We start from the raw sequence: 16906 nt of genomic DNA, 5'->3' as shown, positions 1-16906 counted from the left end.
AGAATGCATGACACTATATATATACTGGGGTAAAACTCGGATGTTGAGCCAATAGTAAAAAGAAAAAAAGAAAAGGACCTGTAAGTTATGAGCTATAAATCGTAACTTATAGGTCCTTTTCTCTTGACATATACAGGGTACCTCGAAAATGCGCAAGTTACACGGTCTCTTTGCTGCGTCACAAACGAAATAATTCAATAATTATTCGGTCATGGCACACCGCCAGGATGAAAATCAGTCAACTTAAGTCGATAAACAATGATTTGATAAGAACGTATTAAAGAAGAAGAAGAAGAGATTCAGAATTCAAATACATCATTACCATACAATACAATACAAGAAATAGGACTGCAGTAAGAGACGAACATACAAGCATCATCATGCACATACGGACAAGAACGAACGAAGCCAAACCTGATGCATGCAAAGCATTTTGGCCCTCCCTATGATGTTAACGTGAGAGATAAGCTGAGCGTTAATTCCTAGCGTCATCCAGCAAAATGGGCCGATATAGTAAAATAGGACAGAAGGCTAGGACAAACAGACAAAAGGGTGGGACATGCAAAAGCAAGGTGCATTTGAGTCGAGTCCAGCTAGTCCGACCTGAGGTCTCGGAGTCAGCACTGGACGCGCGCACCAGGAAGGAAGGGGTTGGGGCGGATTGAGGGGGAGGGGAGGGGGGGGGGGGGAATGTACAATAATCTAGTACATGTACCAGAACAGCAGCATAAAGTAGAAAATAAAAAAGTTGCTGTGAAATGTTCACCGCCGGGTAAAGCGTGTGTGGTTCGGAGATCTGTCTGGTCACTGATGGAGGAGTTAGCGGCTCCTACGTTCGATTGGTCCTCTCTACTTGGTAGGTGGACTACACTTGCATCTGCTGCAGCTGTAGGACGTGCTGCATGACCGGTCCCATTGCTCCAGTGGCTAGGTGACAGGTCACGGTCACGTGACGCTACTTATAAGGTTGATCCAGGGATGGTGTTGGTTCACCGCTGTGTACACTGCAGACCAATAGAGGAGGCCCAAAGTGGCAGTGGGATTCGCTCAGGTCTGCGTAGAACAAGCAGAAGAGACACAGACACTAACTAACGCTACCACCTAGCGTTCAGGATGTTTCTTATCGCGGGAAACATAGCGCCTTTTTTGATAATTTGGCTGCCTGGTGTTGTTTTGGCAAGGAGAGTGCTATAAGATGTTTCCCTCAAAAACAATTTTTCTCAGTCTACACATAATCAAGGCCCATTGATGAGGGTAGAATTCTCCTAAACAATGTGTACTGAGCAGAGAGTGCCATCTTGCAGCGAAGCCGAGCCAAAGGTTTGATGGCTTCTCATGTGTTCTGGATGGCAGTCGTGAGTCAGTCCAGTAAACTCAATTTGCCAGCAAAAGCGCTCCCAAGTTTTCGGAGCAACCAACTTCATCAATTAGTATTGCCGACGTTACTACCGCTATTTCGAAGCATTTCGAAGTATACAATACGTTTGATTGTATAGACAGCCCAAGAATAGGGCTTGAAAGTCCTATGTTAACACCAAGCAGAGTTATAACAACACCGGGCTTTGACTCCAATTTTACCGGTGCTGGTACTTTTTCATCTGATCAGTATTGTGCTGATCAAGATCCAAATTGATTACTTTAGAACCAGAGACGTGCGCCGGTGCCCTTCCGGGGGGGGGGGGGTTGCGGGGGCATTCCCGTGAAAAGTTTCAAAAAATGAAGCAAAATCCTGCATTTTGAGCGAAAAAGAGGGGGGGGGGGGTTCCAGGCATCCAGGAGCCCATACGGGGCACGCGCCTGAGAACTAACCAACTTCGTCAACAGTCCTTACTTGCTTTGGCGTGCACTTCTTCCACCAAGTACAATCCTTGTGGCAAAGATACACAGTAAGCACACAGCCCCAAATAACCAGTCCAGCATCCAGAATCCCCAGTTCAATGCGGTATGGTGCCCGTAACTCAGCGGTGCTCAGTCCGTCCTGTTCCACTTCGACGAATATGGCGATGGTGCCGTTTCTCGAACTGGCGGCCGTGTGTGCGTCGCTGAACTGGTAGAAGTACCATCCTGCCAGGGACGTGGTCATGTGATCGATGTGCAAACACTGTTGGTACGAACCATAGGTCGACACCCCCGGTATGGGGTAAACGGTTAGGGTCGTCGGACCCGAAACGCCGGCATCTGCTTGCTCCACATACTGGACTGGTTGCGCATGCTCAGACGTTGCGTTGTTGGCCAGCAACCAGCCGCCATGCAGATCTGGACATTGTTAATGAGCAATAAAAGAAATTTGTTAATTAACATTTACAGTTTATTGTGAACTGGTCCGGACATTAGAGATATCCCGGGACACACTTTTCCTTACCATAATCCGTAGAAGCTCTATGGATGTTTAAATACAATGTACATCCTTTTGGAGTATTGAAATTTTCCGGAGTACGGAAAATACATATACATGTATGTGGATTATGATTGGAAACGCATCACATTTAGTGCATTATGACTTTCTATTTTGAACATTTGTACCGAAAAACAACTTTTATAGGCCATTGACACGACGTGCAAACTCACTTTCATCGTACCGTTTCCAAGGATATTTACTCGGATACGATAAACTTGGACACACGCGTACAACTTATTGTTTTATCTTGGCGTAGGCCCTTTCGCGCGTGCGCGCGCGTGTGTGTCAGTTGTTGAAAGTGCGTACTGCAAATGCAGTGCTTGAACAAAGGAAAATTCAAAATTTAAAAGTTCCCGGCATTTTGAGGAAGCCACTATGGATACATTGACGTGTGCAAAGTTTTCCCAGCGACGTGTGAACTGGATCACGGTTTTCCAGTGTTATCTTGGTCATACGCGTGCAAATGTTTCCACGTCGTGTGAATGGCCTATTAGCGGAAAATTGCTGTTTGTCTTACCAAAATATGTACCCGAAAAACCTTTCTGCACCCGGTGCCAAAATACCTTCATACGAAACATGCTTCGTATGAAATCCATACCACACGGTTTTTCCGTGCCCACAAATCCCCAGAACACCTCTGATACCGTTCAAAAAAAATACCGGTACTGATGCACATGGATACACTGTGATCTCCCCCCCCCCCCCCCCCCCCCCACACACACACACTCCCTAATCCACAAAGAGGTTATGCCCTGACATCATCATCAGTTGAGATGTCCTGCCAAAACCACGCAACGGTGATACACTAGCGAATCCCTAGCGACTTGAGCTGCATACATCTCACTCATAAGCTGTTCCGCTTACCTACCACCGAGCCATCAGTCGCATAACCTCTGTATACTTTCAGTATACAGTATTGATCTAACACTATACCATAGGAACGGGAGATGTCAAGGCCGTATGAACCTCTGAATTGCTTATTGTATTAGCTTCTGAACACTGTTCCAGGGTCCCAAAGTACATGTGTGTTGATTCATGTACTTCCAAGCATTGTCGTCTTGGCAGCCTTGTAAACACAGCTCGTCTCACATTTCATCAGTTGGCGTGAAATGATAATTTTTTTGTGAAAATGATGAAATCCCATCCGGGTGTGCGGGTCTTAGTGATGGGTCGTCGCAGCTGCTACAGCATACAGCATCGCTCAATAGAATCTGATGGCTTGAGACAAGTTTCCGGCTTGCAGCAGCAATAGCTCGAAAGCCAGTGTTCGCAGGTCTACAACTACACAGCGCCAGGTGTGATACAGTCACTCGATCGGATTTTATAGAGCGCCACTGTAGCAGGCTTACCAACATTATTCTACACTGGATTGTATCTGACACCCTCTCTTCATTTGATTATTTGGTTTCAGTGACAGAATTACAAATTCTTTGCTATTGCAGTAGGAGAAATTATGGTGTACACCGATTTGTCCTTACCGGTGGTGCTTTCAAACCTGATGCACTTGCTCTGGCCAATCTTGATGGGCACCCTTGGTATCGTGAACATGGGCTTGAAGTCGTCCAACTGCTGCGGTGGGTAGACGTCAGCGTACGTGAGCGTTCTGCACTGGCTATTTTCACCAAAGCACACACCACACGTCCACTGGACACTCTCTATCTGAAACTGGTGCACGGCCGGCTCAGCGCCCGGGGCAGCTCCGTCAGCTGGCTGCACGACGAACTGCCAGTTACCTTTGAAGATGTCCTTCATCCTGGAGAAGAACATGTTAACCATACACTTGTCAAGGTAGGGGTCCGCGATTGCTGGCAGCCTCGGCGACTTGCACCAAGGCTCCGAAGCGTTGCCCAGTTGTGGTTTGCGGTATTGAAACTCGTCTTGATGCTGCGAGATGTTCAGACGCGTACCGTTTCCCAACATCTGAACGAAAGAAGAAACAGGTAAAAAAAACAGATGCAGAGCGCTTCGTTGGACAGACGAAATCCCATTCCGAAAATGCAAAGCTGCCCCCCCCCCCCCCCCCCACACACCCAGAGCAGTTCCGATTACGTCACTGCCCTTCTGCACGTATAGGTCCAGCAAGATTCGCCCGAATCAAAGAATTCTGGTGGCGTCACTGGCGTGCAAGTCCAGGGAACAAAAATAATACGTTGGCTCGGATTTTCTTGAATATAACTGTACACGTGTAGGGACACACTGTACTTGCCTTGTACATGCCGATACGATTGCTGAGTACGTCCGTAGAGCAGTTTGAGCTAGGAAACTTGACATCAGCCAGTGAGAAAAAGAACTCCAAGTCATACGCTCCAACCGGTACGCGAACAACGCAGAGCTTTTGACTTTGAGGCTTGACTAAAATGTCTGCAGCAAGATGTAATGTAGATTATACATCATTAGCGCCAAATTCTACTATCTCATTTGACATTGAACCTTTTGCATCGTTTTCTAGGCAATGGCGAAAGAATGTATTCATGCACTAAGAAACCAAGAAGAACAGAAGTGCAGACAACTACGCCATGCTGGGCTAGGTCAGTGTGAATCACTTGTAGACAAGTAAACAGCGTAATAAATATAAACAGTTACTTGGGCGAAAGCCATGCCACGTCCAAAACTTTACCGGGTGTTTGGAAAAGCCTTGGATCCATCCAGCAGCGAGGGCCAGCACACGTATTCTTGGTGTCGTAGCGGTATCTGTACCTGCAGTTTACGTCATGGATGACGACAAACTGGTCCGAGCTCAGTGCATCACAAACTACAGCCACTAGCAATGCCAACAGAAGCAATTCTGGGCAACGTGTTCGTAAAGTCGTTCTTCCTTCGCTCATACTCATTGTCACAAGCCGTCAAATCTGTCAACACACAAGTTACACCAACTGCATGACTGTATAAAGTAAAAAATCCAACATTTTCATGCTTTCAAAAAAGCAATATTTTTTCGTTTCCTGCCCTTCCAACTGTACTGCACACCTAATCAGGCGTGGGTCAATGAAGGGCAACTATTACTATTATTCCAAGCGCTTATTCAGCCCAAGTTTCCATTGTGCTTACTCAACATTATAGTGTACAGTGTTTGTCGTAGTGTTGCCTCCCAACAAGCCGTTTCTCTCTCTCTCTCTCTCTCTCTCTCTCTCTCTCTCTCTCTCTCTCTCTCTCTCTCTCTCTCTCTCTCTTGTCGATACCATTATAATTATGCGCTTGCTCGATATAGGTAAATCAGTCCTGGTCTTTTCCCGCAATGGATTCCTGCGCGGCTTTCTGGCCGAACACAACAGTTTTTGTGCTGCATGTGCTCAGAAGGGTCCCAAAATATTCACTACACTCCTTATCGGCTACCCAATGGAATCGGTAGGTCTGTAGATCACGGATACACACCTCGAACCAGCGCTTGTACTGGAGGCTGCGCTTATATTAAATTTTGTCAACCAGCAACTCCATACAGAGCAAGTAGAAGGAGCCATACTGAATTCCGCGTAGACCGTGCTAATAATGGAGAATGTGCTTACAATGTTTCGAAAGGCGCTCACAGTGTGCTAGTATTAGAGACTGCGCTAGTAATAGAGATCTGTGCTGATAGTCGAGGAAATGCAGTATTTTCAACCACTCGTCACCACTGCCATGGCAGCTGAGCTCACCCCGGGGACAACCTGCAGGTCTGAAAGCATGTTTCCAACGCAAATTCTGCAAAACCCGTTTTCGCTCCTTTGGATTTTCAAAGCTCCCCGGAAGATGTACCCAGTGTGCCATGGTGTGCTGACAGTGCTCAACATCCCGCAGGCAGAGCGTAATACAAAACAACAAGGACAATCATAAGAGTTGCCTGATGATTGCGAGAGCATGAAACTTGAAGTACAGTAGCAGCAAACAAGCCTTGATTTCTTTGTTGTTTTTGTGATTTTCAAAGCTCATCATTCTCCTTGAGCTTACCTCTGAATGTTGCTCGTACGACAATGGCACGTGGGTACTCTCAGAGAGTGCGGTCACACACGGATTGCAGGAGATGTGAAACCTGCTTTCGCCAAAGCCCAACAAGGACGACCAGATCAACCAAGGAGTAGAAAGACGTGCTCCTGCTGGACAACATCTTTTGCAAATCAATGGCCCTTCACTAAAAGGTTCAAGTCGCGCCTCCAACGAGTGATCGAGTCTACGGTCCGCGTCATGATTTCTGATTTTCATACGCGTGAGCCAGTATGTGCTTGCAGAATGCATCAGAATGCTAGTTGAGTGCAATAAATCAATATGACCGGCGTATGTCAAGATCATTGCACGAAACGGCCGAAAGTACTCGCATTCCGCTTGATTCATGGCTGCGGCGTGATACGATTATCCTTGACGGGTGCGCAGTTCTTGCAGCCATTTGAAACATTTTGATATCTTAGCCAATGCACTTGACGCGGATTTTGACAAGTGGATGCGTAGCACGCGCACTACACGTGACAGAGGTAGGGTTGCAGGCTATATTGGCCGCCGGCTCGAGCCGGGCGGGGGATGGGTAGAGTAAAGTAAACTATGGTGTCCGGACCAGAAGGGAACTCACGACAGCCGCTAACACCAGGTAAACCCTAGCGGCACATGCAGCGCCTAGCTTTGGGGGTTGAGGGTATAAATCTCACAACAACTGGCACAAGTGCCGAGAAATCCTATTATCCACATGCATGTACCCCTTGTGCGCGGTGAGGATGGGTATACCGGTAGGTTGTGAAAATTACGTGTTTTTTCGTTGAGGTCTGCTGGAGGGATTATCTTCCCGCCCTCGCTACTACTTGTACAGTCACACATTCACCCCTTCCACTTCTGTAAAAGCTCAAAATCCGCACCTTCCCTGCGAAGGGCTACCCTCACATGGGTCAAGTCCCACTGTTTACATGTACATGTACATGTATGGCACATGTGGCCGGATGGTTGGATTGTGCATGGAACTCGGAGTTGCGACACAGTCTGTAGTACTCCGTCGTGCATTTCGTGTGTGTCATTGTTGTATTGTGCAAAACAAATCTACACTTTCGCTGTCTTGACATGCCACGAGGTGCAGAAATAAATAAATAAATAAATAAAATAATATCTCCACTCACCCAAGTCACCCACTCACCCAAGTCACCATGAGCACGACCATCATGGTCCGTTTATTTCTGCTTTGAATCGATAGCCACTAACCAACACTAAACTCTGCTATAGTATATGCAGTCATGTTCATGCACTGGTCAAATCCCACGGTGTAATTGTACATGTATCTCACATGTGGCCGGATGGTTGGATTTTGCATGGAACTCGGAGTTGCGGCACACTCTGTAGTACGCCGTCGTGCCTTTCGCGTAGTAGTAGTAGTAGTAGTAGATTTTAGTATTTTACTAGGGAATTCCCAACAGGTGTTGTCTTTTTACTGTGAACCCTACGTGTGTCACTGTTGTTTTGTGCATACATGCTTAAACCAAACTATTAAAAAAATTAATGTATTCACTGGTTTGAGGAAAGACGCAAAATTAATGGTAAAAGCTTTCTTCGAAAAATTATTATTATTTTGTAAAAAGGACTTTGCTTACACCCCCCCCCCCCCCCCCTCTCTCTTCTGATTATGACTTGCTCCAGCTATAGTAGCAGGAAGAAGTGCTCTTTTGCCGGTCTGCCGAATTGAAGGTTTTATGGGCTTATCCACCGTAAGTTCTCTTGATTTGTGGATGGCAGTCATGACTCGTGAGTGAGTCGAGTGTCAAGTTCATTAAATCAGCGCTAAATCGCGAGCTCCAATGTGGAAAGCAATGTGGAAAGCAAACAAGCTTTCCTTTAATCATACAAAAGTCATGCAGATGTATTGACCAAAAGTAAAATAATGGAACTCAGACGGTGAGCCAAGGAAATAACCGTAGCATGGCACAATGCGGGCACAAGTTACCCCCCCCCCCCCCGCCCCGCCGATCGAGTCCACCAACTGAACCAGATTTTGAGCAGTCAGACGTGCACATTCTAGCACAAAACGGAAGAGGAGTCCTGGGTAGGGACCGGCGGATTCTGCTCGAAAAGGTGGCAGATTCTGCTCGAAAAGCAGTGAAATTCGTAGAACCATACAAACCTCATGGCGGGCAATTCCCCGAATTCTGCCCCATTTCTTTATCCACATGCCAAACATGCATGAACCTTACCAGAAAAAGTACCGATTTCTGCCAATTTTTCTGCCGGCAGAATCCGCCGGACCCTAGTCCTGAGCCATTCCACGACATCAAAGTCAGCTTGAGTACTGCTAGATAGCGCTAACCAACGGCCTTCTAACGGCCTTCCAACTTGAAAGGTTCATGGGCATTAGTGCTGATTCCAAAGAGGGGAAGCTCAATTTACGCCGTCGAGCCGAGCACAAGCTATTGTACATGCCAAGGCTTCATGGCCTGCTGGTCTGCTACGAAAACCGGACAGCAAGACCAGACAGAACAGTCAAATCACAATTCGACAACGCAAAGCAACAAGCACCCGACTTTGGAAGCTCAATATTATCAGGCCTGAAAATCGCGAAAGGGAACTTGGCGAGGACGAATTCTCCCAAACCGAACGCCGATGTCCCGCAGCACTGTGCTTCGTTGTCTCAGTAGTCCTTATGAGGTTTGGGCTAGATTGTGCACGTCTGACTGTAGCTGGCGTGACGTCAGTTAGAACCGTTTTGTAACGCAGCCATGACAGGTATGTCGGTAGGACACGATACTGTGCAGTGACAAACAGATTGGATGATGGATTGAAAATCCAGTTCCAAGGCGCTGGACCCGAAGTATTTGGCATTAACGTGGAAAGCTTACCTTGAATACGGGATGACTCCGGATGAGAAAAAATGAAGTAACGTTTTACTTCAGGTTCAGTCCACGTTCTCACTTATTTCATATCATGCTGTCAACTGCGTCACGAGTTACGCGCCACGCATAGAACTGCATGATGATAGTTTCAGGTATCTTCCACATACTTGTGCAGTTATTTACATGCAATCTAAATACTGTCATGTAATATACTCAAGGCATGCAGAGTGTGGTAACACATTGACAGCCCCGTTTGTGGCAAACAATGCCTGGAGCTTGTGTTCGTTGTCATTGACAGGTCTAACTTACCAGCTTCCGTCACGGTACAATGAATGAACATGCTCACCACCCCTGCTCAAGTTACTCCCCAGTATAGCCTATCGACACACCCGCACTTGGCACCTCCCACCCACCAGAACCGGCCGTAAAGATTACCCACTGTACAAGTCCCTAGAATACTACAATGCTCTCCCTGCCATCCTTCGGGATGTTCCCTCCCGACTTTTTTTCGGCATCTTTTACGGGCAAATTAACACAATGGTTTTAAAATTTAAATGCAATAAATCATACACTGGAGAAAAAATTATAATAATGGATGTGTAAAATAAAGAATTTCAAATCCAAACCAAGAAAAACTTCAAATCAATACTTTTTCTCCTCCCGACCTGCTTTAAAACAAGAAACCTACTCACTGCTCAATCTGCTCCTGCAGCGCTCACCGCCCCCCCCCATACTTGTAAAATTCAAAGTGGTTTTCCAACTGCATAACCCGCAGCCGCACTCACATCATCTCACCTTCTCATACACTTCTCTCTTAGTAGCGATGGTGCCATCGTGAGAATAAAGCATTCAAACAAATTTAAGGATTCCAGAACGTTTTCGTGTCACAATTATCAATGGAATTCGTAACTAAGAGGAATGATGAAACTACAACAGGATTCATACACTTGGAAAGACAAATAACACAGATGGCACCAACGGATAATAAAAACTAGAAATGATAAGACAGTCAGCAAGTGCGGTGTGACAATGTACATGCATGAGCACGTGTGTGTGAATGCGAATTTACTGGAATAGTGTATGGACGGTGAAATTTTCTTTTTGTTTGCAAAGATTAGGATCACGAATACGAATGTAGACTGCTTCAAGAACTTTCAACTGCTTGAAACTACTTGCAGAACGAACAGTATTGAACCAGGAATCATCATAACCTTTACGAAACTCTTCCAGTACTCGGGGTAATTTTGGGCAATGCAATGAAGTTTACAGATCATGCAATTCATGCTCTCGCCAAAGTGAATCTTGAAATTGTAGCCCCCGTCCGTCATTCCGCCAATTATGGAGCACGAACGCCTTATGCACTAGCTGTGGTGCCGCATGGTCTTGAGTTTTGTTTGGCAGCATTTTTCACTGAACTGTCATCACAGGATTTGCAGCGGCTCCATGCAGCAAAGAGGACACTTATGAGGACTGACTGTTGAAGAATGCGTTGCAATCAAAATATGTACAACTGGCAAATACTGTTGAATGTTTCGGAGGTCATCGGTAGAGCATTTGAGCTCCCTTTGCAATTTGAGGTAGTGTCACAAATTGTTATCTTGAGAAAGTTACTAGCCCTTAGTGCCACCTGATAGTTGTCGCACCAGACTCTCCCTATATTCTTCATTCGGTCTATGACATACTCATCTTATGTCCGATCACGCGATCCTTTTGTCATCATAATTTTTGTTGGCTCAGGTGTCCAGTTGTTGCTTGTGCCTTTTGACAAGTGAATCTTGCGGTATTTTCTAATGAATAGAATCGGAGGCAGTGCCGCACAGCCACAATTTTTGCCCTTCGAAAATTGATGGATAACGTACATGTATCCCTTCATTTTTTTATAGATATTCAAACCCTGATAGGTTGTTTAAAAGAAAGGAGAATTCTGCAGGCAATATTCAGACAGGTGGCCTTCTGTTCATTCGTTTTTTGTTTAGGTTCTACTACGTGTGGTCTTGTCGAGATGAAGTGAAGATTTGTCACCGCTACGGTTGCCAACTACTTCCCAGCCTGAAGAGGATCACCACCCGGAATCAAACGAAGCACCTTAGCTAGGGTCCAGCGGATATTGCCGGCATTATATTCGGCATTATAAGCCTATCCGAGCATTAGAGCATTATGGAGCATTAGGAAGGAACAAGACGAGCATTGTGTGAGGTTTGAGCGGCATAACGAGTTTTATAGTGGATAATGTCGGGAAAGCTCATGGTTTTTGGCAACAATCGGCTAAAGCCATGACTGCATGAGGTGCAACGCCATATTATTGTACCGGCACATGACTTTGTAAGTGTAACACCTTTAGCGCTACATTTACCTGACTACATGCAGTAATGTCATTGCCACATAAAGTCTTTATGTGGCAATGTCAGGTAAGTGTACATGTGATGTAGCATGCCTAACGTTGCAACTGAGGCTGTTTATGCTTCGAAGTGCACAAAATCCGTAACTATGATTTACGAGGATTTTTTTAGAAATCATGGAGAGCCATGGATGATGGAGGAGACTACGCAGATCTACGCGAAGTGAATATCAAACAGAGGAAGAGGAGTTTCCTGTTAATAAAAATATATTATGCCATAGGCACTGGCCATAGCATGTCTAGCTATACTGAAGTAAACACTAATCCATTGATAAACATTTGGACCTACATGAAAGAGCGGCTATAAACGGAGCTTACTCCAAAATTAATAACTGCTTTTGCCGAGTCCAGCTCAGCAGGCTCGAAAAGAACTAGAATTTCTCATGGACGCAGCACAAAAGTCGATTTTAGTGCTCAGCAGCTCATGTTTTACTTTCCTGGTGAAGCACGCACAGTTCGTCGTGGACGATTGTAGTGCAAGGCCTATGGTCAAGTGCTATCAGAAAAGAAGAGTGTTGTGGCCAACCATTTGTCTCAACGCAACCTCAGGAGAAAAAGACAGCGCCGCAAGCTGAGTGTGTAGAGTGGCTAAATAACTTCTGACCACGTGTGTTCAGGATTTCCGCAAATGTGAGGGATCTCGATCTGAGATCGTCTCTCAGGAACTTGCCTCACGTTAGCTGTTTCGGATGAAGACATTTTTCACAGAGTGGAAGCAGTGACAGCTTGTCTGCAGGCAGGAATATCACTTCCCATGATAAGCTTCCAGCGTCCAATTGATCACCAGCAATAATGGTCTCACATCCCACTTCATGGATAAGCAAGGGAAAAGATTTGATACGCCCACTGTTCAGCCACAGCCCTGCATCAAAGTTGCAATGGAGAGCAGCCAATGGAGACGCGATCATGTCTTATAGTGCTAAGAAGTGGTGGAGCTCGTGAGAGGTATTGCAGCAGCTTCAGAGGCAGATTGACTATATGCATCCTTTCCTGGAAGTTTGACAATGTGCAGCCTTTCTTCCATTTTTTCCAAACCAAGAGCATTATAGCCCTTGTTGGAGCATTATAATCAGCATTATCAGGTAGTTTTTGGAGCATAATGATTAGCATTATACGAACATTTTCGGAGCATTATCCGCTGGACCCTAAGCCCTTAGCTATAGGCCAATGCTGTTTTTAGCACTGAAGAATGATGCCAATTGTATCATCTTGAAATGAAGTGTTCCGTTATCTCCTTTCATAGACAATGGTAGGCGCTTGCAGATGTACATGACAGGATGTCACGACTCCAGGTCCATACCTGAACTTGGAGTATGGTTTGACAGTTACCATGGGACATGGGCAGGCCGTTGTGGGTGAGCTGCTGCTAAAATTTGGTTTGCCTTTGACGGGAAGGAAAAGCTGCACCGCGCTCACGGGTCCTTTTTTACAATCTCCTCAACAACTCAACGATGTGCGCGTCAGTTGTTGACGGGTTCTCCTGAGCTGTCTAATAGTCCATGATGACCACGGTTCTGTCAGAATCCACACACACTAGATTCCGGTGATCGATTTCGGTCCGAAGCAGCACAGCACCTGTAGATAATGCACATAATATGCCACACTTTGTATGCAGACAGTCAGCGCTATTTCACAAACCATCCCGGCTGCGTGTCACACGAAATTGAAGATCGGAGTGCGATATTCTATAGATCTAGGCTAGGTCGAGCAGAGGAGATCTGACGCCTTTTCGGCTTCGACGCCTGATGGCACGACGTATCCATTCTCAGAGAATTCTGCGCGTTCGTGAGCCGAGTGCAGAGCATTGTCCGTTGCCCGGAGCGTTTTACTTGCTGTGTGTGACCGACTCATTCGAATCAAGTCCTCTGTCCTGTCGTGTTCTTCTCGGAATCAATCAGCCTCGCTTACGCCACAGTATAGGGTGACCCGTGAAGAATAGATCGATGCTAGCAGCCTGTTGTCCGAAGCTGGCCATCCTGATGGTGACGCGGGCGTGAGAGGCTACGGCGAGTGCGTCGAAAGAAAGTGCAGTTCTCTGAAACAAATATTTTCCATGCTAGGATTGACGGCAAACTGGAGGGCAGTGGATAGGCATCTGGTGTCTGGCCTTGACTCGCTCGCTTCATTTTGCAGGGCTCGGAAGTGATTAGGTTTCAGCTGGAGCAAGGTGCAACAACCAGTCGTTCTAAGCGAGCGGCACAGCAAGTCAGCATCGAACCGATTGAATCATGGACGAGCTCCGTGGAGCGTTATCCAGGCTGGATGAGTTCGGCACCGCCAGTAAAATGCCTTGCGTGCTACGCATAGTGCGAGTGGAGGACAGCCGGACCGCGCCAGCCGCATCGCATCAGCTGCGGGCAGGTACACGCCTGGTGCTACTACGTGGCGAGCCTGATGACTGCGTGCACATTCGTGACGAGACACGTGGGATTCAGTCGCTGGAGAGTGGCTTTGCACGTCTGCAGACGAAGTTCACCTTGCTGCCACTTGATCGTAAGCATGAGAACACTGTGTTTCAGAGTGTTGCCGATATTCTGGCGTTGGAGGCCGGTCAGCTGCCAAAGTACGTCAGAGCACCGCAGGGCTGGTGTGCCGCAGACCATGAAACGGCTGTGGACGAGGGCGAGATATTCCGTGTCCTGACCGGACTGCAGCCTGGACCCAAGGGCGAGCCGAGGGCACGGTGGAATCGCCTGGTTATACCGCAATCCGGTCCCTACTCAGTTGACCTGGACACGTGTGAGTCGTACCCGGCCCTGCTCGAGTACCACACGCCCATCTCCTTCACGCCCTGCCTCGACCCGATCGAGTACACACTTGAAGAGATCGTGCAGAAGTACTGGAAGGGAGAGATGAGAATACCGTGCCGCATCCGTGTGGTCCAGCCCAAAGACGACCCCAACGGCACTGACCGACCTCCGCAGGGGACGTACTGCATTGAGAGGATCGTACGTAGCAGTGCCCTGCTAGGAATGAAGACTGCTGTGCCAGGCGGCGCGACGAAGGGCCAGCCGTTCGTGCGCATTCCCACCGCCATGGCTCGGCACATCGTGGTGTCACAGGAGGAGGACTGGCAGAGGGACATATCCCACGTTCTGGACATCCTGCTGCGCAACTTCGACCAGACGAGGGCCGTGTACGTGCACAAGCGGGATACAATACCACTGCTGCAACCTCTTGTCACGGCAGCTGACTTGCGGTCGCAAGCATCCGTGGACGGTGAGGATCACGGTGACGATGACGACGGCAGCCAGAAAGAAGAGTACGCCGAGCCGTACGAGTTCCTGCCGTCTTCTCCCGGACGGTCCAACCGCGGTCCGCTGCCACCGACACCTGGGCGTGGTGCAACCCTGCCCTCGCGCAGCGCCGCCCACGCAGGTATACGGTCGCCGCAGGACGAAACGCGCACGTTGGATGGGCACGGGCAGCGCGGTCATTCGGATCGCGCAATGACTATGAGTGCTATGTGTGTTCCCCTAACGAGCCAGCAGAGGCCTCAAGTGCGGGCTGGGCGGACTGTTAGCATTCCACACGAATACAGCACACCAAACTCGGAATCACCGCCGACTGCGAGACGGTATCCGGACGGCACTGCCTTGGGTCATCGCTCTTCCTCACTAGATAATCACCCTTCGCATCCACAGGTCCTGCCGGCCAGAGGTCATTATCAACGACCGACGATGTCATCATCCCCGCCGACCCAGGGAACCCTGAGGCTGGGCATCCCGAAGCGCATACGAAGCACCTCGCCGCATCGCAGCAAAGACGCGGAGAAGGACCACTACGTCACCATCGTCGACGAGCGTAAAAAGAATTCCATCAAGGAGCTGCAGCAACATCTCGCCACTCCTCCGCAGGCGTCCAATGTTCGCCGACTCTCGCAACCGACTACCAACCGTGAGTATAATGAGTATACGGATGAGCTGCCTCCCGCTCCCATCAGCGCGCTTAGCCCAGTGGAGTTGGCCGATCGACTGCGGCAACAGGACCTTGCCGATTACGAGTGCATCGTTATCGACAAGCACATCGACGGCAGAGCTTTCTGCGAGATGGACGAGCGGGAGCTGGTGGAAAAGATCGGAGCGCGCACGGAGGCGGAGATCAAGAGGCTGCGAAGCCTACAGATGTAAGGATGTGCTTGTGCCGGAATTATGCCGGGATCAACATGTTCCCTGTGTCGTGCGATATCACGCCATCCCACAGGTATGGCAGTGGAAAGCGAAAAACCGTACACCGAACGTACCCTAATCATGGACATGTACTATAAGCACTTCATGCATCCCCTGTGTATAAACATGTGCGTTCACATGTACACTAATTCCATGGAGATATCATTGTGTATTCTAATGCTTAGATAATACATACAAATGCTCGAAATTTAACGCTAAGGATGAATTGTATTATGTGACGGTTTGGTTGTTTTAGCTTTTGTCGATCCTTGACCATTATAGTGTAGACTCCGTGCCGTGCATTCATCTTAGTTTTTCCCATGTCTATCGACACAATATTCTAGATAGAACTGGAGTCTCTACTGGCCCATCTCTTTAATCCGTCTGCTCAAGCTTCCCATTATTTTTCAGCCATTGGCACCAAGTGTCCTCCATCTGTACATACATGTAGATTGGGCCTTGATAACTACAATTGCCTGCCTCTTTTCTTTTTTATAATAATTTTAAAATGTGTAACTTGTATTGGCTGGTCTTGGCATACATGCAGTACAACGAGAATCCAGTACATGTATTTCGCCATCAGGTAAACACAGTTTGACCATGGTTTCTATCATCATGAGCAATTAGAGTGTGAATATCCATGCTTCCAGGCCCGGCTGTAATCGTCAATTGTTTCTTATGGCGTTTTTCCTTCATCTTTCACCTCCTTGAAAGTAATGCTAATATCAGTCTCTAGGAGTGCTACGCTTCTTGTGATAGCCTCGCACGACGCTGCTGATGGTGTTAATGTTAGAATGCATGTTAGCTTTGTAATCCACCCCACGCCCAAATGCTTCTGTAATTCCTTGCCAGGAAACCTGTGTTTGCTGTAGGATCCGAGCCCAGTATTACTTAGTATTTAATACTGTCTGGCGTGTATTTACCGCCATAATGCCAGTTGCGTGTTTACCACCATAATAGAGAGGTTCAGATGCACGTTATTTCTGACGTGACCCGAAGGTTCAGTTCGCATTATTTGCTCGCACGTCGAAAAATCAACGCGAGTGACCTGCTGCTCACGTCGAAATTTGGAGTTTTACGCCAAATTTGACGTGAAATTGCGCGTCACGTCGGAAATAACGTGCATCTTAACCTCTCTAATTATGAATAAATACTCAGGACCGTTATC

General features: G+C 47.5%; 1 protein-coding gene across 2 annotated transcripts; it reads right to left on the bottom strand.

Annotated features, from left to right (window-relative positions):
- Positions 1-149: 149 nt before the first annotated feature.
- On the bottom strand, positions 150-6467 carry LOC135819594 (uncharacterized). Of its 2 annotated transcripts, none has more exons than XM_065332830.1 (6): positions 6323-6467; positions 5016-5247; positions 4605-4759; positions 3877-4318; positions 1810-2256; positions 150-1053 (listed from the first exon to the last, which is right to left on the bottom strand). In XM_065332830.1, exons 2-6 carry the CDS (start codon positions 5227-5229, stop codon positions 956-958), a joined length of 1356 nt encoding a protein of 451 aa, XP_065188902.1. In that variant the 5' UTR covers positions 5230-5247; positions 6323-6467; the 3' UTR covers positions 150-955. The 2 variants fall into 2 exon arrangements, with proteins under 2 accessions (XP_065188902.1, XP_065188903.1); XM_065332831.1 differs by having other exon boundaries at positions 1832-2256; positions 6323-6465.
- Positions 6468-16906: the final 10439 nt, after the last annotated feature.

The sequence above is a fragment of the Sycon ciliatum genome, chromosome 6 (assembly GCF_964019385.1).
Source record: "Sycon ciliatum chromosome 6, ocSycCili1.1, whole genome shotgun sequence".
In the NCBI taxonomy this organism is placed as follows: Eukaryota; Metazoa; Porifera; class Calcarea; order Leucosolenida; family Sycettidae; genus Sycon; species Sycon ciliatum.
Note: the sequence above shows the minus strand (reverse complement) of the source record. Positions and strands in the feature narration are given on the sequence as shown.

Excerpts from the sequence above, each read along its gene's own strand:
- LOC135819594 (XM_065332830.1), bottom strand. The coding sequence starts at position 5,229 with ATGAGTATGAGCGAAGGAAGAACGACTTTACGAACACGTTGCCCAGAA. Across the intron at positions 4,319-4,604 it reads ATCGTATCGGCATGTACAAG|ATGTTGGGAAACGGTACGCG; the intron begins GCAAGTACAGTG and ends TCTTTCGTTCAG. Across the intron at positions 2,257-3,876 it reads CAGGTTTGAAAGCACCACCG|ATCTGCATGGCGGCTGGTTG; the intron begins GTAAGGACAAAT and ends AACAATGTCCAG.